Below are 26316 nucleotides of genomic sequence, written 5' to 3'. Positions count from 1 at the left end.
CGGACCTCCCCTAGCACATGCCAGTATGCAGAGAGACCGACGTGAGCCTGCGGCTTCATTTTTCTTTCTTTCTTTTTTCTTGCCACAGCACCAAAATCAAAAGTTCGGAAAAAGGAATGTCAGAAACCTTGAACTTGTCTGATGAAAGACCAATGTCTCCAGTGACCCGGACGAAATTCCTGGACTGAGCACTGTTGACATGGATGAATCATGTGTTTATATGTTGTTACTCTGTGGGTAAATGGTGTCTCTCATCATTTGCTCTGTTAAGGGAACAAATTAGCACTTCTTAAAAGTCTGACAATTGTAAACAACTATTAGCTTTTCCCCAGGCTGAAAGCACATTTTCAGAAGGGGAAAAAGTAAGGTTTGAGGTTTCAGAAATGAGAAACAGTGCGTGTCCTTCAGCCACAGCTGCGTGCTGGGTCCAGGCAAGTGCTGGCCTCTGGGGAAGGGGCGTCCAGATCCTTTACCTCCGCGCGTCTGGACAGAGTGCGCAGGCGCCGCAGCCCTCGTTCCCTCGGGCACTGGGGCCTGGCTGCTTCTGAGTTTTATATGAGTTGTATACATAGGACCATGATTACATGGTCCTTCGCGCAGATCTTTTGCTTTGATAAAGCATTTAAGAAAGTGAATACTTTTAAAACAAGAGCTTATGGGTCATTTTAAAATTGTAGCACATTGCTATAATAAGGCCCTTATTAAGCCTTCTTTGAAGAGGAACAGTTTTAAAAAGACAAAAGCCTACACGGGACAATTCCTTGTTACTGAGCAGTTATTTTGTGTTAGGGGCCCTCTGTTCCCTGGAACGAAGTAGAGAATACTGTGTGTCCTCACGGAGTTTGTCTCCCAACCACGGGGCACAGATGATGAATACAGTGGATTGCACAGCTTGCTGGGAAGTGCTACGAGTTGTATTAAAAAGAAAGGTCGGAGTGAAGGAGGTGGTGCCGGTTGGTGGTAGGAATGCTCCTTGGTGGAATAAAACGATCGGTTTGATCCGAAATCAAGTATTTATATAAAAATACAGACAATGAACTTTTCATTTAATATCTAAAATTTGAAACCGTGAGTGCAACATGGAAAATTATCCACAGCCGAGGCTTCTGACACAGCCGCGCTGTTTCCAGCAAGGGGTCACCGGTGCAGAGGGCTGCGGCAGAGCTGCACTGTGCACTTCTGCCCAGAAGGGGGCCTCGCTGTTCCACCGGAAGCTCAGGGCCAGCCCTGGCGGGCAGAGAAAGCCTTTGCTCAGTTCCTTCAGTGGGTTCGTTTCCTTGATGCAGAGCATCTGTATTTGTTGATTTTGCCATTTGAGCGATGTCTCTGACTTGTTTGTTTTGAATTACAGTACAGGCTGGAATGTGATTATGGTGGAAGTATTTTTATATCACTGAGAGTAGCAGCTAATCACAGTTACATGGTTCAGAGGATTTATAATTGCTAGGTTTTGTAAGCGTGTGTTTTTAACTGCATTTGCAGAGTTTTATGGAGAACAATATGCATGATTTTAAATCTACAATAATGTTGCACGCACCTTCTCTCCAGTTTTTCCTATTTTAAAAAATTGTCTTCTCATTAAATTTTAGTGCCTTGATTAGTTCGTTCCTCCTTGCAGTTGGCTGTAACTCACTCTGGATCCTTCTTGCATTTCTGCAAGCTGGCTGCCCTGCATTTATTGTCTTCATATCACTTTGCTGGGGATCCTCTGGAGGGCAAACAACTTGGTCCTCTAGAGAGCGTACTCAGTAAGTCCGGCCAGAGGGTTCTTGGTAAATATGTCAGATAAAATCACTGATTGAAATTTAGGAAAAAATGAATAAAGAGACTTAAGATAAAGTGACAAAACCAAAGTAGTGTATAAGTATTTCATCTCAGAGACAATCACTACTAAAAGAATCAAAACAAAAACAGAAGGACAGACGAGACCTTGCATAACACACACACACACACACACACACACACACACACACACCCCTTTGCTGTATTTTGGAGAATGAGGGAGGAGTGCTTCCTGACCCCTGAGTATGGCTGAACAGTTTAATCTCCATTTAGCACATTTTAAATCTCTTCAATATGTGAAAAGTCTATAGTAAAATTTCAGAAAAGTCTATAGTAAAATTGTGGACATAAGCATAGTTCCTTCGTCTCTTTGGTGGTGGGAGAATCTGTTTAGATCGTTTAGTTGCAGGTTAGAGGTGGATATGTCCATTGCACGGCCCTTGTGGGACATTAAGAGACATTAAGTCTGCAGAATTTGGGCAACAATTTCCACGGGAATTGTGTATCTGAGATGTGGTGATCTAGCCTCAACCTTTACAGCTTGGAATATTGAGATATCCAGCTCAAAATCTTGCTTTCAGTTAATTGACAATGGTAGTGCTTTGCTTAGAATCCAGTTAAGGGTCTTGCTCTGTGTATGAGACAGTTCTGAAAGTCGTGGGATACAAAGTTTTAAAGTCACTGCCATGTTAAGAGAAATTTAGGGAGAAACGATTATATCTGGCTGCCAAGTAGTCGGTGTTTACAGCGTTTACTGGTTTTTGCAACAAACCTCGCTGAGAATGAGAGGTATATCAACTGGCAGGCTTCAACACTGATAAAGGATCATGTTAAAATATCTGTACTTTTGTTATTTGGCACAAGCCCCTCATGTTGTGTATTTGGAATATCATGGAGAGAAAATAGCCAAGAACTCCAATGTAGGCAAAATCTGCTGATTTTTCTTAAAACTTTTCACTTGGAAAGTTGCAACCATCATGGTTCTTTACCCTGAAGAATGTTGGCATTTGATAAGCATGGGATTGTCTCTTATATAATCCTTGTTTAGTTGTATAATTAATGATTTCAGTAAGTCTTATATAGGTATACTTAGTCTATTTCATCCTAGAGTTAGGTGTCACACTGAGTTAACTTTCCACTTTTTTTTCCCCGTAAGTTACTTTTAATCAAGATTTCCACAGCCTTTTGTTGTCTTCTATTTTATTACATTATTTTATCTTACCTTTGTTTGTCTTGCAGTGCTGGGGTTTGCACCCAGGGCCTCAGCCATACTAATCACGTGCTGTGTTGCTGAAGTACCACACCGGCTACCACACTGACATTTTTTAGTGACAGTCATTGTACCTCGGCTGCCTTCATTGCTTTTTTGTTCCTTCTGTGTCATCATGGTCTTCTAAAGAAAATCTATTCTTGGTTTTAAACTTGGTGTTTCCTCATCAGCGCAGTCAGACCGTGTGTGCTAGGTAACATTATGCTCCTCTGAGGGTGTCGCATCTGGAGGCACACAGAGGCCATCTGACCGCACAGGCCACCTGGCACCTGGCCGCCTGGTCACGATGTCAGGTTGAGGCACTGTATAGTTTTTTTTTCTTCATTGTAATAAATAGTCTGTGGCGAAAGGAACTATTCATTTTTGTCGCATTTCTTAAAAGAAAATGTATTTGACACTGATGAAAAGGAGGGAAGGGAAATTAATGGTACAAATTTAAAAAGTCATTTTCTACCTTTTGCCATGCCAAAATTCACAACATTCTTTTTCTAACAAGAATGTTTTAAAAGAGCACTGTCTTAATCAAAATTCCAATAAGTTCTTTCTTGTCTTTATCCTCAGCAAAAGTAATTATTATAAATCTCATTATAACTGGAAGGATTTCAAAAAAATAGATCAAAGATACATCTGAAATTGCAGATGACCCACGGTGATCCAATAGGATACAGAACTTTGGCCATAAAATGTAAGTTTTCTTGGGTTTCCACAGACTTAATATATTTTATGCAGTGCTACTTGAGTATCAGTAAAAATAGCAAAAGCAAGGCTCTTTTTTTTAATCATTATTTTGTAAAGTAGCATGGGTTTCCGGTTTAAAATCCCTGGGGAAGCCAGAGCTTGCCCATCCTAGTCATTCGGCATGGACTGGCCTCGAGTAGCCTGAGGGAAAAGAAGCCTCAGCAATTGGTTTCCCTGCCTTTTGGCAGAGGATTGAGACTGCGTTGACTTCATCTATGAAGACACCCGCCAGCTATTTCCTCACTTCATAAATTGCTGATTGTGTGCAGTGAGGAAGGAGTGATGGGCGACGTTATTTTTATGGGTAACCCTGGCATAAGTTGCAGTGAGAGTTTGACATCTTTAGGATCCTGGGCTTTTTCAAGCTTAGTGAACAAAAGCGGGCCCATGTGAGTAATTCTCACCCAATACTGAAGTGGATTTTTACCAGACTAAACACCGTGCGTCTGTGAGGAGTAAGGAGGCTGCCTCTGGTGTAGTGGGGGGACGCTCTCTCCCAGACCTGACGTCAGCCAGGCTCAGGAGCCTCCAGCCCCAGCCTGCACCTCGCCCTGCACCTTCCTGGGCCTGCGAAGCCCAGGCTCTCGGGACTTCTGCTGCCCTGCATCGTCAGTATGGCACTGGGTTTCTCTGCCTCCACTGTGTGGGTCCTGGGCCTGCTGCCTTCAGCCAGAATCCTCAGTCAACTGAGCAAGTGCTTGCCTACCCTGATGTCTCCTCTTTCCACCCCTGGCTGCTCATCCTGCTTATCAACTGGTTATAGATCCCCTCTTAGTTCTGTATTCCAGGACAAGCCCAGTCTCTCTCCCCAAAATAGTCTTCCTTAAGTTTCTGTGACAAGTGTCACAGAATTTTTTCCCTCACATGAAAGCATGAACCTGAGAACCTAGAGCAGCGTTGGCCAAACCCAGCCTGATGATTTTCTTTTTATGCCACTCGGGAGTTAAACATGTTTTGCATTTCAAAATAGGTGGGGAAAAAAATAGTTAGTGACCCAGGATCCCTAGACGAAAATAAAATTTCAGCGTCCATAAATAAAATCATACAGAATTCAGCTTGCTGCTCGCACATTGCCTGTGGCTGCCTGGGTACTGCAGAGGCCGGGTAGCAGTACCAGCCGTGCAGCTCAGAAGCTAAACAGCAGCATGTCTGGCCCTTCCGAAAACTTGGGTGCCCTCTGGCCTGAAGAAGGTGAAACGATGGGTCGGCTCTCTAAGGAGCTCTTTGCATCACGTAACTGTGCAGTTGGGCTTCAATGCCACGAGTTTTAAAAAGTTGGTTGGTAAATATGGAGGAGAGATTCAAGACAGACATTCTGGCTGGGGATATTTTAGACACATTTTTTTTTTGTCTTTTTCATTTTTATCAGTACCAGGGATCGAACTCAGACCGCCTGCTTGCAAGGCAGGTGCTTATGCTGCTGAGCTAAATCCCCAGCCCCTTTAGACACATTTTAAAAGCATGGCAAGGAGAAAAAGGAACTTGCCATTTTGTTTTGCTTTAGAATAAATGATACAGTTATTAAAAGCATCATCAACTACTTGTCATCATACAATTCCTATCACATATATATTAGACTCCCTTAACCAGAATGGAAGTGGAAATCTCCATCCCATTTTTCTCCTTCAGTTTTCCCTGCCGCAGGTTTGGTCACCTGCAATGCTAGCATCACTGGGATTAGAAAGACAGAAAGAAAACACCTACTAGGCATTTAACTTTTTTTTACCTCTGGCACCGAGTTCAGGGCACAGCTTTAATATGCAGGATACACAGATACCATAAGTAAACTCTAAATTGCATGGTACGAAATGGGACTTGGAAGGTTGGTGAGCAGGAAGCCACCGCACACACAGATCAGAGCAGTGGGAAGGAGGTGATGCGAAGACAGGCAAGGGGTGCCGGGGCCCAGCTGTAGTGAACACCCCTGTTCCTTTCAGAGGAGGATGGGTCTTCATGTTCGATTGTGGCTTGGTGGAGCACAGACAGGGACGTAGCTCCCGACTCCCCAGCCCCTGAGGTAGGGAGGCCGGGATTCCACGTCACCAGGCAAGGTTTGAGCCACGGAAAAGGAGAACGTCAGTGATAGTAACATTTACCGAGAACTTACTATGTGCCAAGCCCTACGCGTGTGTTCCTCGTTAATTCTCATAACTACCCTATGAGTAAGAGCTCTTATCTTCCTTTTCTATCAAGGAAACTGAGACAGGGAGATTAACTTTCTTGCCCAGAGTCACAGGGTTGTGTTAGGATGGATTAGCTTATGCTGTTATAACAGTTCTCAAGTTTTAGTGACTTTGACCAAAGGTTTATTCCTCTCATCATTTATCCCTAGTTCGTCTCAGGTCAAGCAAGAGACTTGGGCTAAAGGAACTGCTACCTGGAACTTCAGTTCCTGCTAGAAAAGGATAAGGCAAATAATGCTGTACTTCTGAGGCCAGGACTTCATAAAGTTGGATGTGTGTAGGAAGCTTCTGGGGAAGCTGATTAAAGAGGAGTTCAAAGTCAGGAGGTTTAGGAGGGCCTGAGATGCTGGGTCTGTCAGCCTCTCCAGGGGCCTGTTCTGTGGCTGAAGGGTGACACTTGCAGTGAGGAGTGCCTCCTGGCATTCGCCTAGAGTTGATACAGGGTTTTTGATCACATAAGATTGAAAGCAAGTCACATGGCTGTGCCCACCAGCAAGGTGGCAGGTCTTCTGGTCTACCGTCTCCATCAGGAGTTGAACTGGAACCTCTGTGAGCATTTCTAGTGAAGAGCAAATTTATGGCTTTCTTGTTTTGGAGAAGTGCCAGATTGAAGTGAGCACTGAGGGAATTGTGCGTGATGGTGGGAGTGCCTGGGGTGGGGGCGTGTGTGTCCACTCATGCACCCATGCCTCAGGTCCATTTGCTATAAGGTGCTGGAGTTGCTGGCATGGAAGAGCACTGGCCTGTATTTGGGGTGACATGCTTATTCCCTGGATGTTGGTGCAGGTGTGGGTCTGCAGCCTGTCCCCCTAATTAGGAACTTCTGTCATGGGAATACTTGACTGAACCTGAGAGAGCTATGTGGTGGATCTCAGATCTATGCTAGAGTCTTCAAATAGAGAAAGGAAGACTTGGTTCCTCTCCATGGGGTACTGAAAGACTGTCACCTCCTTTAGCCTTCCAGTGCTCATAAAATGCCCTGTCCCTGTCCTGCTGCTATCTACTGTTAATTCCCAAGCTGGAGATAGAGGGATCATTCAGAAAAGTTAGACTAAAACCAGGCATGATGGTACAATTCTAGGAGGCTGAGGCAGAAGGATAGAAAAATCAGGCCCAGCCTGGGTAACTTAAAAGGTGAAAGGTCTTGGGATGTACTCATTGTAAAGGCCCTAGGTTTAGTCCACAGTACAGGAGGGAAAAAAGGCCCAATTAAGGCCTCTATCTTCCTTATGGAAAATCTGACCACAAATGGCACGTGGAATGAAACGAAATTGTTCTTTCATTATTAAAAACAAAAAATCCTTCTCAAAGAAAGCAGTATATTTCAGTTTTACATAATAATTAGCTTGAAATAAGATTTCATAATTAACCACTGCACTACATGAGTCACGCATCTGTTTAGCTAAACGTACAAGAGAAGCATGTAGCTAAATGCAAAGCTTTGTTTTTCTTTTGGAAAAGAAAAGTTTGCCATGTGGGAAAATGCTTTTCCTTCTGTCTGCTCTTCTGCCACTAATGAGTGGAAGAGCTGGTCGGGTTTTGATCATTTCTCCACAGACACTTTTACCCTGCAGTAGAGGTGGTTTTAGTTAAAGTATGCAGATTAATGTAAAGGTAATAACTAAGGGAAGAGAACTGAGCAGGTATTGCTATTTCTGTTACTTACACAGGTCGAAACCTCCAGTATGACTTTTGTAAATGAATAAAACAGATAACTTCTGCCTCTTGATCATTCTAATCCTGGGGGGCATTGCCGGTTCTCTGTCAGCTGCTCTGGCATTTTGGAAGGAGACCTGTCACCCCACCAGTATTCCTGACTCCAGGGGAAAATGCTGTCAGCTTTCCATCCCGCCTGAGCTGTCACTGGGAGAAAGCCTTTCCTTCTACCATAGGTCAATAGTGAGGGTCTAAATAATGATGCCTCCTTCCTATGTCAGCAATGCAAACAGCAGGATTCAAATGCTAAACAAGTTCAGGAAAGATTGACTTTCCTCTTCTCCTGAGAGGAATCCCTGTCCTTAGTGATGCGCGGCTCTGGCAGGATGCCAAGGGAAACCCACCATCCTTTCTTTTCGGTCCCCATGCAGGTATCCCTATGCACTGGTGTTCTTTATCCTAATCCCATTTATCAACAGCAGAAACCTCACACATGGTTTTGCTCCTCCCTGCAAATTCCTACAATCTCTCTGAGAGCCTGCAGTGATCACTGGCTTCAAACTCCTACTTAGTGTCACATAGTTTAATACACAATGGGTTTCTGATGACAGTAATTAGATTGTAAGCTCCTCAAAAGCAAGGATTTAGCCCGATACTAGCCCAGAGGCAGTTCCGGGTGAACACTTGCTGAGTGATGGGTTTGTAATCCTGGATGGTTTCCAGTCAGCAGGACAAATGGGTGAATTAGCACTACCGAGCAGGCTCTCTGTCCCCAGCGACCCTTTTGTGAAGGGCTGCCACCGTTTTCCTCCAGCTCATGTCTCCTCACTGGAAATCTACATTGTGAACTTGAGTTTATGATCTCCCATTTTGAGGCCTCAGAAGTAAGGACAGCAAGCGAGATGCTAGTTTATATCTGCTTTGCCAGAAGCTAACTTTCCTGTGGAGGCATAAAAAATAGAAGAGAGGACGCACTGCATATTTAACAGCAAGTAAAGCACAGTGTGGAGATTTATATAACTCTTTTGCTAGATTAGTGCAGAAGCTGGATTAATATTTTAATCATATTCTCTTGAGAGGAAAAAGCAGCTGGTGAAATTTTTGGAGGTGACATGCCAATCTACATAGAAACCAAGTGTGGTTTGGAGACCACCATGGAAATAATAACTTCAGTCATTAAGTGGAGAATGAAAGGAAGAAAGAAACCAGATAAGTTTTCCAGGATCAAGAAGTTATTTTTATTATAAACTAACCTTAGGTAGACCATAGGCTTTATTATTATTTTAACATTTAAATTCAAATACCATTGGCATTATCTCTGCATGGCAATTACTTTTGGCAGCAGCCAAGTTAATACAGCAGAACGTCCTTCATCTTTGTTTTTAAGTTGTTGCTTTAATGCTGTGATTAATCTCAATAGCTGTAAGCAAAGCACAGCTAGAACCCACGGTGCAATTCGAGTTTTGATGCAGGCTTTCTCTGTCTTGTAAACTTGAGTCTCTAACAGGCAGCGCGAAGCCACTGCTGTCCCTCACTGGAAGGAGAGGGACATTTTCTTTGTGCCTCTGCAGACCAGATAACATCAGCTCTCTAGGATGGCGTGGCCCTTGCCCTAGCAGTGAGCCATCTGAAGTACAGTGTGGGTGGGGACTGGTCAAGTGTTATCCTTTGCTGGGGAACCATCATTAGATGGAAACCCATGTTCATATTATTAACTGGAAATCTGTGCTTCTGAATTTCGTGTGACTAAGCCTGGTTGCTGTGATATGCTCAAATGTTCTGTTGACTTTTAGATATTTTAGAAAAGAGGGAAATGAAAGTCTCAGAGTTGAAAAAAAAAAACAGTCGATGGAGGTACTAAGACTCGGCTCCAATTATGTTGGCAGACAGCCCCGTGGTGCAGCTGCTAAAGAAGGATCCCAGATTCTACTGAAATCCCCCCAGTACCTTCTCTTAGACCTGTAATGGAGCCAGCAATACTGTAGGGAAGAACTTTGGACTGAGGTTTCTTTGTGGGAGCAACAGATTGAACTGATAATGAGAGAACGTTCATATGGTTAGCTTTTATAAGGTGGCAGTAATTTCAGGAATTTTATAGCACTGGCATAGGATTTGGGCCTTCGTTTCATCTGGTGCTCAGTGTCCACCCTACGTGGTTGGGTAGCAGCGGCAGAGCAGGGTGAAGAACAAATGGGGCTGAGCATGGCTCTGATGGTAAAGTAATTCAGTCCTGACTGTTGAAGCTTCTGAAGGTAGAAACACGGAGACATTTACGAAGGCCATGAATGGCTGTTGTCTCTTTGACTCAGTGGAGAACGTAGAGAAAAAGAGGGAAGACATTCCATGAAGGAGAAAGTGACAATTTAGGCCTCTCACCCGATCTCCTTTCCCGAGGACAGCTACACTCAGAGTAGACCATGGTTCTGGTTGTCAGTTTTCCTAATTATCAGTGAATAATAAGAGAAGTAGGCCAATAGGAAGGACGCTGATGTCTAAAGGAGCTCTCGGCTGGGTTGGTGAAGTTCGTTTGATGAGTCTGTGTGCTCTCAGAGAGGAGCACAGTAGAAGGTTGGGAATCACTGTGAGCCCTCTTTTTTCCCAAGAGGTCGGATGGGATGACGTGGAAGCCTGGAGAAGCAGCATTCTGGGCATTTGTCCAAACTCTGCCGACCTCCTTTTCTGTTTCATGGTGTGTCTGTTCCTCACGTTGGAGTGTGAAAGCTGAGATTTTTTCTTTTCTTTTTTTTTTTTTTTTTTTGATCCGTGTAAGTATCACGGCTCTAGGTAGTTTGATACTAGCAACCTTTTGAATCAAGGCATTTCGGATTCACCTAAAATAGACGGTGGTGCCATCATACATTTTAACCTAGCTAGAAATGGAGTTGAGAGAACACAGACTCATCTGTTAGAGTATCTAGTAATAGCAACTATTTATTGACTGTTTATTGTGTGCCAGGCGTAGCTCTAAGTGCTTTGCAGCTGTAATTTTATATGATCCTTGCAGCAAAAGTAGGAGGTTACTGTTTTTATTTCCACTTAACGAAAGAGGTAATAGAGGTTTGTAAAGTTTAACTTGCTGAAGATCAGAGAGGTGCAGAACTAGAATTTAAATTTTAGAACTCCCATGTTTTATCCTTCAAACTATACTACTTCATGATTACCCAAATAGGAAAAGAACAAAGAGGATGGTTATGAACGCTGTTCCCTACCCAACGCCTTCACCAGAACAAAACTCTGTTAACTTGGGCTTATTTATGAGGCCAAACTTTAGCTTCTCTCAGAAGACTGTGATTTTGAATGTGCACGCACACGTGTGTATATGTGTATGCACATATTTTATTGATATTCTTAAAAAATCTTAAAACACATTTTCTAGAGGAAAGTCTAGAAAATAGCCTCATGTCTATTTGACTGATGAGAACAGATCTTGGCATATGTATACGCTTGAAATATATAATTGGACCATCATGTCCTTTCCAAAACCTGGAAGTAAAATTACACAATTTCCTAAAACTTGTCAGTGACATAGGTCTGGTGAATTTCCAGTACTTTTGCGTATTCTGTGTTTATTTCTCCAAAAAAATAGCCTATGTTGGTAATGTTATCTTGGGTATTTATGCCGTTATTTACATATATTTTCCTATTTAAATTGGTATGTATAGGATACACATTACCATCATGTATCAATTGCCTATTGTGTAACAAAAATCTACTAAAACTCTAGTGGAATACAAAAATTACTTCTTTCTCACACATCTGGCATAATGGATGTCTTTGTTATTTTCCCATTGCTGGAACAAAATACCTAAAGGAGAAGTTTGTTTCCACCCAGAGGTTCAGCCCATGCTCAGCTGGCTCCAAAGCAGAGATTGCGGAAGGGCACGGGCAGAGGACATCTGCTCAACCTGAGGCTACCAGGAAGCAGGGAGAAAAGAGAGGAGAGACAAGACTGCTCTCTTCCGCATCCTGCTCCCAGTGACCCACCTCCAACTATACATTCCCACATCACATTCAGCTGCTGAATCCGCGATCCAATCACCTTCCACACACACATGAGACTTTTGGGGGCATTTTGGATCTAAACCATAACAGTGGCTCTCCAGATCTGCTTGTCTTGGCTTGGCTGGATTATGACACGAAGAGCCCAGCTTCTCGCTGTGGTTAGGAGAATGGGGCAAATCAACTCCTTGGTATCCTTCTCATCCTTGCATAAGCTGGGCTGGTTAGGATCTGTGGGGAACTGCAGAGCTACAAGTCCTCAAAAAACCTAATTAAATCTATTTCAACTTTTGCTTGCAACATGCCTGTTAATATCTCATTGGCCAAAAAAGCCATGTGGCTACAGGAATGGATACGGAGGATGGTGGATGATTAATTGGCTCCAATTTGCAGTCTACGAAATATTCTTACTTTTCAGATAGACAGATGGCCACATAGTTAAGTGGCCTACGGTCACATAAATATTAAGTGACAGAGCTGGAATTTGAACCTGACTTGGTTTTTCTTCAAAACTGAGACTCTTAATGATGTGCTGTAATTGCAAGATTAGAAACTAGCATAGCATGCCTCTGACTCCTTTCCAAATAGGAACAATCTTTTAGTTTTATGCATCTTCACCAAAGAAGACAAATTACAGCTGTTGATATTAGGTAATGTGAATGCTGGCAGAAGTAATTAATGTTAGCAAATTCTCCAAAATAGTGCTAGATATTATGATCAAAAAAATGCATAGACTTTTAAGTCACTGCCTGACTTACTTTTGCTTTCTGCATTCTTCAGATCTCTCTCACGTGTCATGGTTTAGAAGTGAAATGAATATATAAAACACTCACAATGCCCTTCATCCATCTCCCCGTCAAACCATCCCTGTAATTTCTCAATCTGCTTATATTAGCAGTATGTATAAATGAAAATGACACCTCACATAAGTTGCTTTGTAAATGATAGTAGTGTCTTTAAGACTGTCTAGAAAGCTTTACAATTTAACAATGTACCAAAGTGTCTTCTAAACTGACAGAAATTCCAGTCTTTGTATCAAATGCCCTTCCAATACCTGCCCTAGTCTAGTTTTGCTTTTTAACTTGCTACTATTACTCTTTTTATTAAGTCAGTTACATGGCATATGTTTTGAAGGAAATTGAAAAGCTTTATATACTTCTGTTGACCCAAGAAGCAAAAGGTTGAGCACAGACACACTGCTGGCCAGTGTGTTCCTAAAAAAAATCAGCAGTGTGCTCTTTGGTTCTATCCTGGACCACTGACAACATGAGAGAGAAAATTTTCTACTTCTTGGGATTTGATTTTTTTTTTATAGAGCAGTGAGGGCCACTGAGGGTCCATCAGAATGTCACGTGAGGGTCCTTTGGGAACATTGGATGAGAGAGGTGTTGGGGTTCACCTTTGAAATGCAAGGTTCAGGTGACAACTCTGAAGAAGGGGGGACTTTGAAAAGAAATGATAATTTATACAAGAAGGGACATGCCTCTAGAATGAGATGGAAAGCTAAGGCTGGTAAATTTCAATGAACAAAATGACAGGAGTGGATTGGGACGCCTAATTCCAATTACTTGTGACTGTGGCATTTGGGGAGCTTGTGTATGCGCTCCGTCTCTTCACCTAGCTCCCCACATTACATGGCTCTGGTGTGCTCTCCCACAGGACTATTACATTCCATGAAAGCAGGGGCTGTGTGTGTTTTGCCTGGTGTCGCCATCATAGGGTAGTCCAGTGCCTTGTATTTGTCATTTGCTGACTAAATAATTATTGACCAAACACATATCAGAAATCAAGTAATACTTCTGGCATTTTCCTCTTTGCAAAAACCCAGAAACTGGGGCTGGGGATTTAGCTCAGTGGCATAAGCGCCTGCCTTGTAAGCAGGCAGTCGTGAGTTCGATCCCCGGTACCGATAAAAAGGAAAAAGACAAAAAAAAAAAAAAAAACAAAACCTCAGAAACTACCTTTATCTTCTGCAACAAGAGAATAATTCATGAGTTGAATATAATGCAGCAATTAAATAAAATATAATTTCAGTGCTTAATTGTGTCCCAAAGGAAAAGCTTTTCATTATTGTGGAAAAGGAAGGGAGAAACATCACAGTAAATTAAAGAACCTGTCTTCTCATCGGCACTCTGGTTTTGATGTTAGTCACATAACCCAAAGCAGCTTCCCTATGTATGCAACAGGAAGAATAAATGATGAGTTGTAAATGGAAATACTTCAGAAATCAAAGTGTCAGATAAGGCCAGGTACAATCATTAAGTAAAGATACAAGTTAAATGGGAAAGGAGTTCTTCCAGATAACTACAGAAAAGTGTACTGGAGTCAGGGAAGACAGCAGATCTTTTTCATCTTATACACAACTCTGGGGACTAACGTAGTACAAGGTCAGTAGTTGTTCTTGGGGATAAATAAATGATAATCAACTACACCGTACAATCACAAAGACAATCGGAGATAATTATTCTGGTCTCTGTGTTTTATAGATGACTATTTTCATATGCACCTATTGTCACACAGTTATCGGAATTACATAAAATAAATAGCTGAGTTGCTCAAGAACTTTTTAACAGAAACAATAGCGAAAGCAGTGCTACATGCTGATTCAGTAAACATTTATAGCCCGATTACAATGTACATAATAGGGTCACTGCAATTCTTGCACTTAAAATTTCCCATCTTTTGGCTCACAAGACATAATTAGTCCCTCTTTCCTCAAATGGAACAGTAAGAATAAGCAATAATAGCTACTGTAGGCAATAGGAGAGTCTCAGTTCAGTGTTTTAGAGTATATAGAGGACAGACATTGACTTTGGCCAACTTCAAGAGGAAAACACACGGCTCACAGAAACTAAGGGCACACACACGGGAGAGCCAAGCACAGGGGACTGTGGCTGCCAGGGTCGAGGGCATGCGACTAGTCGTGTTCACCAGCCTCTGCAGTCAGGATGGCCTAGCTGTGTCCATCCTTCTTCAGCACTCCATCCCAGATTGCTAGTCCTGGGACAGAAAGTCAGGCTGGCTTAGCTAGGGAAGCAGGCTCACGACTTGGCCAAGGAAAAACAGCTCGGGAAGACTGCAAAAAACAAGACTGTGTGGGTCCCCTAAAGGAGCCACAGGGCGCAGCTACGAGACACAGTGGATCCCACTGAGAGTATTCTATGAGTTCCAGGAAGGGCGACTGTGGTAAACTTTCATAGCTGCAAAGGGCTCAGGACGGACATCTATGGTCATAGCGAGACAAATAAAGAAGGGGAGATTTCAGGCAGTGCTACATGAGGAGTGACGACAGAATCGAGTCAGATGTGCCCACTGCAGTAGGAAGCCACAAAGACAGAGAAGGTAATATTAATTATAAGTTATTGGGTTTATTTCAGTATGTAGCAGAAAATGCCCCTCTCCCAACCCCACCCGGTATACTTCAGTTGCCCAGGTGATAGCTCCTACTCCAGTTCCAGTTGCTCCTGTGTCTTAGAAATGGCTGGTCACTATGATACACCAACGTTATATAAACCAATCCCATTTGACAAGCTATTCTGCCTCTGTACTTCCTGCTTGCTTATCCCACATAAGCCCAGGACCACCAGAGATCAGGGCCTGATAATTTGGGAGTGATCCTAATCAGTGCCCTTCATGTAAGGTAAATCTACCTCCAAATCCTGGGTGTTGTTTCCGTGTTTCTGTTTGACGCAGCAAATAGATGAGTGAGGGTAGGTGTCAGATTTCAAAGGATAAAAGGTTTGAACAGGAAACAGCGAGTATCAAGCTAAGTAAATGATATGTATTTAGAAAATGCATAAGGGGGACCTATGTAATTTTTTTAATGAAAATCAAAAAAATAAAGGAAACATTGGAAGCCGCTTCTGGGCATGAGATTGAGAATCCAAGTGAACCATAAATTTTACAAAAGAGGTCAGGTTCCAGTTGTTCAGGGGCAGAACAGAATTGAGGGATTGGTGAATATGACAATATCAACACATGGATTTAGCTGATGTTACTTTAGCTTCGCCAGATCTTAGCAACACGAGGTGGAAATGTCTGCCAGTGAAGAGAGTGTGCTGAGTGAGGCTCAAAAACCAAGGTGCTGTGGAAAATGCTCTGTGGCCAGAGCACATGAGACTCAACATGGGGTCAGTAAAGGAATACAAAACAACGTCTCGCTTAAGTTATGGTTAGCAGGAACTTGAGAAGCTTCTTCAAATGACAGGATGGAAATTCTTTTTGACTAATGTCTAAAAGTTAGGATTTCCAAAACTTTCGATCATATTTTGAAGATAAGAGCATTTGTTCAGGAATTTAGCTTTTTTCCTGGACTGGAAGGACTATTGGAAATATTTGGATGATAGCAAAGTGGCGTATTTTATTTGTGATGCTTTGCACCCCTTCTTTGAAAATGGAATAGTTGCCACAAAGGTCTCTTGATCTTATATCCTTTTCATAAAATAAACATATTACTAGAAACACCAGACATTTCCGTTTGACTTAGCAGTGAAACAGGATCCTGGTTAGCCATACTCACCCTTTTTCTGGACTTGCTCATTATTTATTCTGGAGGCATCTCAGAAATGGATTGCAGGAGAAAGCAGGAACCTGCAAGCACTCTTCAACCTCAAATATTTGATCTAAGCCATCGCATTTAAGTAGTTCACAATCTGCTGAGGAAAAACAGTCTAGGGAATCTAGCTTCTCTTTGCCCCTTCAAAAGAATCAGCATTGTTAAAATTTATTAGAGTTGGAATCTGCCCGTGCCTAAATCACCCAGTAGGAGCTTTTCTCAGTCTGTTTAACAAAAGCATACTGCAAGGGGAACCAAGTGGAATTTGGTTCAAAAGAGGCCTGTGAATCATGTCTTTAAAAGATAATCACCCACTGTTTACTTGTTTTCTAAGTTTAAATTTTTGTGTGTTGTGCTTACTTATAATGAGGTACCTCAAAACCTTAGAATAATCTAGGGGTATCCCCCATCCCTAAAAAGGCCCCTTCAACGCATAGTGTGTAATTACTCACGAGGAGAAAACTAGCCATTGACGTCTCTAATCACAGCGACCACAATAGCAACCACTCTGAATTCTAGAGGCTGAGTTGGTATAAGCTGTTTACAAATATTACTTACTGATTATAGGTAATAATATTGATATAAACATAGATAATCAGTTGCATAAACTAGATAGTATAGTGACCTATTTTACAGGTGGGAAACTGAGGCTCGGAAAGATTAGGTAACTGCCTGGCATCACACAGTTAGTAAGAACCGAGGCCAGAGGGGAACCTACAGCTGCAAAACTCTGAAGCCCAGGCTTTCACGATGCTTCTTTGTTTCCTTACGTAAATGCTTCTGTATGTGACACTCTGTTAGTCTCACCCGGAAGTCTATACTCTTGCTTGCTCTTTGTCTTGATTTTTAAAATTAAAACTTTCAAACTTATTTTCAATTAGTTTTAAGCTTACAAAAATTCTACAAACAATGTTACAGAGAATTCTTGTACACTCAGACTCCCCAAATGTTAACAAGTTACATAACCGCTATAGAATTATCAAAGTCAGGAAATTAACGCTGATACAAGTCTGTTAAATAGTCAACAGACTTTATTCAGATTTCATCACTTTACCCTCCACCGGCCAGGATCTAAACCAGGATGACATCTTGGATGGAGCTGCAGTATCGCCTTGGTCTCCTTCACGGCCAGCTCTGTCCGTGCCTGACCTCCAGAGGGAGGCCTCCTCCAACGCACCGTGGCTTCCCTCTTTGATCGCTCTGGTCCCTTCAGTCTAGCGCAGTTTCTCAGCCTTCGCTGCCTTCCATGGCACTAAAATTCTGGCCAGTTACTTTTGCAGAATGTTCCGCGGTTTGGATGTCTCTTTGTGAATACATCTGGGTTGTGCATTTTGGGGGAAAGTACTGTAGCAGTTTTGTAGTGTTATTCTCAGTGCACTGTACCACAAGGCATCTGATACTGATTTGTCCAATCACTGCTGACTTTAACTTTGATCACTGGATTAGGTGGTAGCTCCCAGAATTCTTCACGGTAAAGTAACTACTTTCCCTTTGCAATTAGTTAAGTTTTTGAAGGGGAGCTATTTTGAGAATATGCAAAGATCTTGTTTGTTACATTTTGCCCGCTAATTTTGTTGTTTATTGATAACTGTTTCCTTAAATAACTATTACTTCAGTATTTGAAAATTGTGACTCCTCCTCTACATCATTATTCTGCGTTATTTGGAATTCTATCATAGGGAAAAGCTTTCTCTTCTTCCCTACTTACTCCTCTGTTCTTTTATTTATTTATTCAGTATGAACACGTGAACTTTATGGATTACAGTCTATGCCTTTATTTGTTTATTTTTTTTTTTAAATTGTCCCATATTGGGCTCAGAGTTATGTTCTAGTGTCAGCTGGCTCCCAGGCAGAAAACGGCATGGGAGAAGCTACCCACATCATGACAGTCACGGCCAGAGAGAGAACAGAGGCGGCAGGAGGGAGACAAACCCTTCTGGTCCACACCCCAGAGAGCAATCTCTTCTGACCAGACCTTGCCTCCTAACAGTGAGTTCACTCTACAGCACTGAGATTCAGTCACCCTCCCAGCCGGGCCTATGAGTGCGTGAGATGTTTGTAGGACATTCTCTATCCCAGCTCTAACAAACCTCATCAGAGACATTCTCAGTTTGGATTCTCTTTCTCATACTTGTGGATTGTCCATCTATTTATCTATCAATCTATCATTCTATGAATCTATTATCTACCTGTCTTTGTGGATACTGGAGGTTGAACCCAGAGCCTTCATACTATTACATCTGCAGCACTTTCACTGTTTTGTTTTGATTGAGTTTTAGTTGCCCAAATGGAGCGCACACTTGCAGCCTCCTGCCTCAGCCTCTCCAGGACTGTCAGTTACACATCACCACGCCAGGCTCTACCTATATATGTTGGGTAAATGTTCACTCCTATAATGTTCACTCTTCTGCCCTCCCAATCCACTCTGTCCTATTCTCATTCCTCCATGATTTCCAGCCCATTTCTTGATACATATCCAGTCCCATTAGTTCTTAGGTTATTTTTCCTCTATTTTTGTACTATTAAACAAATATGTGTATAATTTCTGGTGTTCCTTTTTCTTATACAAAAGATGCCTGTGGTTAATTTTTCCAGTGTTTCTTTCACTTAATAGTGTATCCTAACAAGCATACCATAAGAGTTTATAGAAATCCTTTCATTTTTCACAGCTGCATGGCACTCCACTGACTGGATATGCTATATTTTATTCATCTATTGCTAAAAGAGCATTTTAGCTGTTACCAACCAGCACTGAAATGAGCAAGCCATACATCTGTATTATTGTAGCTTTAGAAAGGCAGCTTCAGAGTGGATTCCTGCCAGTGGGGTGTCTGAGTTGAAAGGCAAATGCATGAATAGTTTTGTTGGTTACCACCAAATTTTTATCTTAAAGGGTTGTGCTAATCTGTTTCCTGCTAGCTTTGCCAAAAGAATGTATTGTCATACTTTAAAATGTTTACTTATCTGATAGGTGAGAAATGCTACAGTTTTAACTTGCATTTTAAAAAATTGTGTGCTGTTTGAATGCTTTCTTTTATGCATAAGTGCCATATATATTTTAAAAAGAACTGTTGGTACATTCTTCTGTTTTTCTGCTGATTTTGATAATGTTCCTCCTTTTGAGAATTATTTAAATATAAGGTTATTAGTTTCTTGTCTGTGGTAGAAGTTACAAACATTTTTTCCTATTATGTCAATTGGCTTTTGACTTTATGTTGCTTTTGCCATAAAACTGTTGTTTTAATTTTATGTAGCCACAGCTATCAATTTTTTCGGGATTTTGAGTTTGCATTCCATAGTGGGAGAGGAATTCATTTATGTTTTCTTCTTGTACTGGTACAATTTAAGTGCTTATGTTTTTGCTCCTTTTGGAATTTAATTTTGTATATGGTAAAAACATAGATTTTATCTTTTTCTAATGGTGACTCAGTACTCCCCATTTTTGCTCCCACAATTTAAACAGCAGCCCCCCCATACACACACACACACACTGTCTTATCCTGAATTTCCCTATGTGCTCGGATCTCCTAGGGGATTTTTATTCTACTCTATTGGTCTGCTTGTCTGGTCCTCTAGTCAGTATCAAATTGTTCTAAATACAGATCCTTGACTGAATGCTTTAGTACCTGGTAGATCTAGTTTCTCTTCACAGATTTTTTTCACTGATTTCTTGGATATACCTTTCTGCTACTAATACTGACAACAACTTGTCTTTGACAGTTCATGTGATTCAGTCATGTGATGCTAAATTGTACTGCAGGGGCTCAGCAGGCATTAACAGTGCACAGTTCAGCACTGAGAGTTCATGCCAGAGACTTTGGCCCTGGAAGATTGAGGACCAAATATCAATAGCCAACATGGTGTGTGTCTTCATTACTTTTTTCTTGTTGCTGGGACAAAATACACAACAACCAAAATTAAGGAAGGAAAGATTTATTTAGCTCACAGTTTGTGGAGGTTTCAGTCCATAATTGGCTGGCTCCAAGGTAGGGTGGCATGGCAGAGAGGCAACAATTCAAGGCAGCAGAAGACAGAAGAATCGAGAAGAAAAGGGGTGGGAAATCAAGCTTTCTTTCCTCTCTTATGTTATAAGCAGGTTACCAGCCACCCAGGGCGGGTGTAGCACTCACATCAACTCCCTGCTCTCTTGCAGGAGCTCAAGATGTTTACAAATGAGTACCCTGACCCCCTGCTGAGCCACTTAGTTAAACTTCTCAAGTTGACACAATGAACAACATCCTAGAATGGTTAGGATAAGTCCTCTACACCCCAGGTTTTTGAACTGCTGAGTTACTTGATTAAGCTTTTGGACTCTGCAACTTGACACAATGTGTCAACCAGAAGTTGTGAGAAAAGTCATAGAGGGAGGAGGCAAAATCAGGGTAGGTTCTATATCCTAGAACTCGTGGGTAGATTGTCTCAGGGTTAAATGAGCAGAGGGATAGGGGGAATCACAGCCCAACCATTCGGTGGCCAAGGGCCAGCATCTTTCGTTTGAGGGCTGACAAGTTCTGAGCCCTGAGGTGAACTGGATCTACCTTTTACATTTGCAAGAGAAAATTTCCCAACCCTCTGCTCCAACAGCCAGTTTTAAGGAGTTTAAATGTATTTATGCCTTATATATTTCTGAAGTAAGGTTTGTTTTATTTTATTCCTGGAAAAAAAAAAGCACTAAGTTTCTTCTTGGAGAGTTCAACAATTTGAAACTCAAAGTTTCAAGTGCATTTTAAACAGCCCCCTTCCCTCCTCTACCCACACATCTATAAAAATAAACAAGGCCACCGACAAACTGCTCTCTGATTTGCATAGCAGCAAGAACTGATGCAAATCCTTGCCTCTGCGGCTATTTCTGCATCTGTGGAGATGGCAAAGGCTTCCTTTCCTTAAAGAGTCTTTTTCGGGCATGTTACCCTAAGCGGGGTACTTTCTAAAGCACTATAGCAATAAAATATTTGAGGGAATAAAATTCTAATGATGAAAGAAAAATTAGGGAATGATGTCAGGTTTGACTTTTGCAATAAGAAAACACCCCAGTCCTGAACGCAAATGAGAACTTACAGCCTGGCTGTTGGCTGTGACTCCTGGCTCCATCCCACCCGGCCCCTTTCAGGCCAGCAGGGGCTCCCCCATCCCACCTCCACACAAAGGCATTCACTGCTCCATCCCCTCTGCCACCTCATACACAAAGAGAGCAGGATCCCATTCCCTTTTGCACCCCTCTCACTCCTGTTCTATATAAAACCATATGAATGCTACATAATGTGTATCAGAATTCAGCATAGCATGTGCTTGAAAACAGGTGCATGATAAACCCTACTTTTCTGCAGAGTAAACCCAGTTTGCCCACATGCTGGATCAGTTCTCATCCCCATGCACCATCTCATCCTGCTCAGCTGCCTGGAGCAGCAGTCAGCCCCGCACTGTGTTCTGGGTCCTGATGACACAGTTACATTAACAAGGATTGATAGTGGTGTGCCAGCCATACAGAGGAAGTGGAGGAATGGGAGAAGGAATTCATACCCACAGATCACTGTGTTTATCTCAGGAAAATTTGCTTTGGTGAGTTATTTCAGTTGACCCTCACAGTTCTTGTTAACTGCACAGTTCCATACTGATTTCTCAAGCAGTCATTAGTGATCAGGATTTTTCCCACCTCTCTCTGACCCAGAGCCCATGCTGAGTCACATGCCTTTTGATTTACTCAATACCTAGAACATAGTAGCCAGTGCATAAAAATCTTGCAATCCTGTGCAGCTCAGTTAGGGACTTTTAAGATTCAAAGCCTGACTCCCCAAAAATTTACCTTTAAATTTTTGGGTACCAGCAAGGATATTCTGTTAGATTACCTCAGTCATGCAGCATGGAAACTGCCTTGTCTGATTAAATTTTCTCTTTTCTGATTTTGTTTCTTCAGTCTTCTGTGCCTTTGGCTGACCTCAAACTTAGAAAACCTCATAACAGAAGCTAACTTCCAAATTTTCTCAAAAGTCAGTTTGTTGCTAAGGACCGAGATTGCATTACCCTAAAATGCCAGCAAAGCATGACCACAAAATACTGTTTGCTGGTCACTAACCCTTTGGTTTTTTTTTTTTTTTTTTTTTTTTTTGAGACAGGTTCTTGCTAAGTTGCCCAAACTGGACTTAAACTTGGGATCCTGCCTTAATCTCCCAAGCAGTAACATTACAGATCTGTGGCACCACACGTGGCATCTTTGGCTTTTGTATTCTGTTCAATGGCCTTTTACAGTTTTCTCAAGAACACAAGTGTTTGGAAAAGTGAATGAAAGAGTTCAGCATTTAGATTATAGAGTCATCTTCCCTTTTCCTGTAAAAACCAATAAACCATGCATTAGTTTGTTTCAGAATTCTGGTTAACTACAAGAACCATTGTGGCCCAGCTCTCAGCTAATGACAAGATTGGTGGAACAATCTGAGTTAGGGGGAGGATGCTCACATATACAGGTTGGTGTGACAGGAACAAAGCAAAAAAATAGCTACAGTACTCAGTAAAGACCGACAATTTCTGTTGAGGATTTTAAATTGTTACTTGCTTTAATTTTTATTTTACTGGGTTATTCATTCTAATAAGAAAAAGGACCAGTTTCTGTTTGTCCAACTATGTAGACTGGAGTGTGGTATCCAAAATAATTGGTTCCATTTAAAATGTTCTGGCTTATTCCAATATCTTACAGATTGCCACCCTGGGCAGCTGGTTTTTCTTGCAGGCGCTACCAATGAGGAAAGGTCCGAAGCATCTTTCTCACCTAAGGGTGTATTCTTTATATCAGAACACACTGCCTCTGTTATGACCCTTGTATGACAGAATGGTGGGACGTCAGTCCTCCTTTTGTATGAGGCAGCTGCAGACTCACAATTGTTAACTAGACTACAGTTTTGAACTGCACCACTTTATGGTGTAGATCTAAAGAATTCTCTCAGTTTCATGTGACTGGAGATGGGGCCTGGCTGGAAGAGGCAGGCACATAGAGCTGTGACCATGAAGGTATATTCCTGTCCCCAGCTTTTCTCTTCTCTTTCAGATTCTTGATTGTCACTGGGGTTGAGAAGCTTCCCTCTGCTGTGACCTTCCATTGTGCCATTTCTGCCTGAGAACTAGCCAGACATACACTAAACCCACTGAAACCATGACCCAAACTAACCCCTTTTCTTTTAAGTTGTGAGTGCAGGGTATTTTGTCCCACAGTTTGGAAATACAGAAAACTAATACAGAAATACAGACTGATACAGAAAACTGCTACAAGAGAAGTGGGGTCATTGCTGAGACCGTACCTAACAACGATTGAGAAGCTTTTGGAAGTGGTCTACTAGGAAGAGTTTGGAAAAGCTTGGAGATGCAGGCTAGAGAATCCCTAGACTGCTGTAAGCAGAGACTGGGTGATTCTTCTCAGGCACAAGAAGGCTAAACTCTTAAGCTTGCCCTTTACTGTCATTCTTATACGAATGAGTTTTCAGTTAGGAACAGGGGTTTTATTGGAAATTGCACTAAAGGCCATGAATATTTTATTCTAATAAATAATTTATCTATGTTTTGTTCATATCCTGTGACTTTGTGCAAGGCAGCTTTAAATGTGGGTGACTAGTTAATCTGGCAGAGGAAATTTCAGGATAGGCCAATGTTCAGGCTGTGGTGTGAATACCACTGATTGCATTTAACCAGGCCCACTTTGAGAATCAGGAACAAAAAGCAGACCTAAATGATTTGAAAAATTTGCATCTTGAACAGAAAGGAAAATTTTAAAGTTGGATCCATGCTCAGAACATGTTGCTGTGGGCTGTTTGTATCATTGAAACTTCTAAAAGTTTCACCATCACTGCTCTAGACCTTTCTCTTAGAAAGAAAATATTCTGTGACATTGTACCTTGGAAGCAGTTAACTTTCTTTTTGATTTTTACAGTGACTTAGAGCTTAGAGTTTGCTTTGAGTTTCAGAGGAAACTTTGGACTCGGACTTTTCAGAAGTGTTGGAACTGGTAAGAATTTGGTGATTCTGAGTGACAGACTAAATCCATTTTGCATAATGAGATGGATCTGAGGCTTTTGGAGGTCAGGGGCAGAATGTTATAGTTTAAATCTAAAACGTTACCCAAAAATCCCATGTGTTCAAAGGTGGGGTTTGGTTGAAAGCGGCAGCTCATTCCAAGCTTGACCTGGAGGGATACACACCTGGCCCAGCTCCTTCCTTCTGTCTTTGGGTCTTGGCTGCCACAGAGTGAGTAATTTCCTTTGCCATGCCCTTCCACCATGCCATTTCTGCACTGGAGCCTGCACTTACAGGAACTGTGAATCAAACTGTGAATCTCAAATTCCTTTAAATTGAGGGTGTCAGGTATTTTATCCTAGCGTTGAAATTTTTTTAAAAAGTCCTTCTTGTAAATAGCTTCCAAAGAATACCTAAGTGTGCTCAGGATTATATATAGCCAATTTTTTTCTGCCTATTTGTAACTTTGTTACAGAGGGAATAACGTTTTCCTCAGGAGAGAATCTTTTCTCTTTTTAAAATAATATTCTTCAGTTTCTGCTGTGTTTTGAATATGTCCCCATCCCCAAATTCACTGTTGGAAAGTTGTCCACATATTCAGTTGTTGATGGATTTGTATGTGAGGCTTTTGCAGATAGTTAGGATTAGATGAGGTCATGAGGGTAGGTCCCCATGATGGCATTTGTGGCTCTGCATGAAGAGGAAGAGAAACCTGATCTACTGTGCTTGCTATTTCTCTTTCTCTGGCATGTTACGATGTGCTAAGAAGCTCCTCACTACATGCAGAGGAAATGCCAGCGCTATGCTCTTGTATGATATGAAAAAAAATGAGGTCTAACCCTTTTATTTTCTCTCTGACAGCCAGAAGGAGGCTTGATCTGACTGACAACCTTCCCTTGTGCTTCCCATTTGTCCCCAAGGATGCTTCAGGGTCACTATCTTCGAAATCCTCTTGCTACTTCTGTGGTTACTTTGGCAGACATCCATAACTACGCTGACCAGAATCCCAGGTAGAAGGACAGCTATGTTGCCTGTCTCTCATCTGGACCATTTCAAGGCTGCATCAGTCTTTGTGAGCAGTGACCAAAAAACTGTGGCCAACAGGGCTAAGGTCAGGGAGAGATCAGGGTCCTTTGCTGATATCCCCCAAATCTCTAAACCTCAATGATTAGTGTAACTGCTCCTCCTGGAAACTCCTCAAAAGTGGGGCAGTCATGATGTTAGTCCCATCATTTTGGGGGATTAGTGGGAGCTGTCAGCCAATTATCCACTTCCCTGAAGTTTGTTAGTGTTTTCACAGTAACAGCCGAGAATGTGCTACATGCCCCATCATCAATGTGCGAGATATGTGCCTGGGCTATAGCGGACTTTAAAAGGCAGATTTTCTGGATGACTCCACCCTGCAGCCACTCCAGACAACTCTGCTTGTAATTTCCAGATGATCTTTTCCCCCTCGCTGCTCTGAAAGTCCTGAAACAGGTCCACAAAATGTGTGAAACGGAACATGCAAGGCTGCTGCTCCTCTTTATAAGCAGGGGGTCCGCATACTCCTCATCCCGGTCCAGAAGGACTGTGCACTGGCCCCCTGTGCTGCAGCACAGTTCCCAGTGAAGCCTCGTTCAGGTGATCTTACAGCTACTCACAATTCCTATCTAGGGTGGCGTGGACAGAGTGCATGTTGCTAAGAAGAGCTGGTAACACTGTTGGCCCTGATGAACACCTGGCAGGTGGAGAAACTGTGAAGAGCCAAGAACAGTACATGCAGGTAGAAATCAGACTCGTGTCCACTGGTGGAGACCTGATAGGACAAGCGCTCAGGAAGAGCTCCACAACACTGCCAAGAGGACTGTGAACCTCTGCTCTTGAGAAGCTGATGGGGTTGGCAAGGAGCTGTCAAGAGCTGCGACTCTCAGGGCTGAGAGCCACTGGCACCCAAGCCTGGAGCTGCTGACATCAAGGTGCGTGCTCTTTGCCAATTCGTGATTTCCATTCCAACTGAGCAAAAGAACCCTCAGCCAATTGGTGACACATGGACTCTAAACTATAAGCTAACTAAGCTTCTGTTTAAAATAAAGTACCCAGTTTCAGGTATTTTGTTGTAATACCACAAATAAACTAATACGGTTTCTGATTTA

The 26316-nt window shown here is 42.1% G+C and overlaps 1 protein-coding gene across 3 annotated transcripts in view; it reads left to right on the top strand.

Moving 5' to 3' along the window:
• Positions 1 to 26316, top strand: part of Adat2 (adenosine deaminase tRNA specific 2) — a 46042-nt gene extending 19726 nt beyond the window's left edge. For 2 of the 3 annotated variants that reach the window (XM_063233410.1, XM_063233409.1), the window contains exon 6: positions 89 to 26316. In XM_063233410.1, the coding sequence (XP_063089480.1) occupies positions 89 to 132 (44 nt within the window). In that variant the 3' untranslated portion in view covers positions 133 to 26316. The remainder of the gene's footprint in view (positions 1 to 88) is intronic. The other variant, XM_063233408.1, reaches the window with a different exon arrangement.

Source organism: Cavia porcellus, unplaced genomic scaffold (genome assembly GCF_034190915.1).
Source record: "Cavia porcellus strain 051 isolate PalLab524CR breed Dunkin Hartley unplaced genomic scaffold, mCavPor4.1 scaffold_22, whole genome shotgun sequence".
NCBI classification, from domain to species: domain Eukaryota; kingdom Metazoa; phylum Chordata; class Mammalia; order Rodentia; family Caviidae; genus Cavia; species Cavia porcellus.
This window is presented reverse-complemented; position numbering and strand designations above follow the sequence as displayed.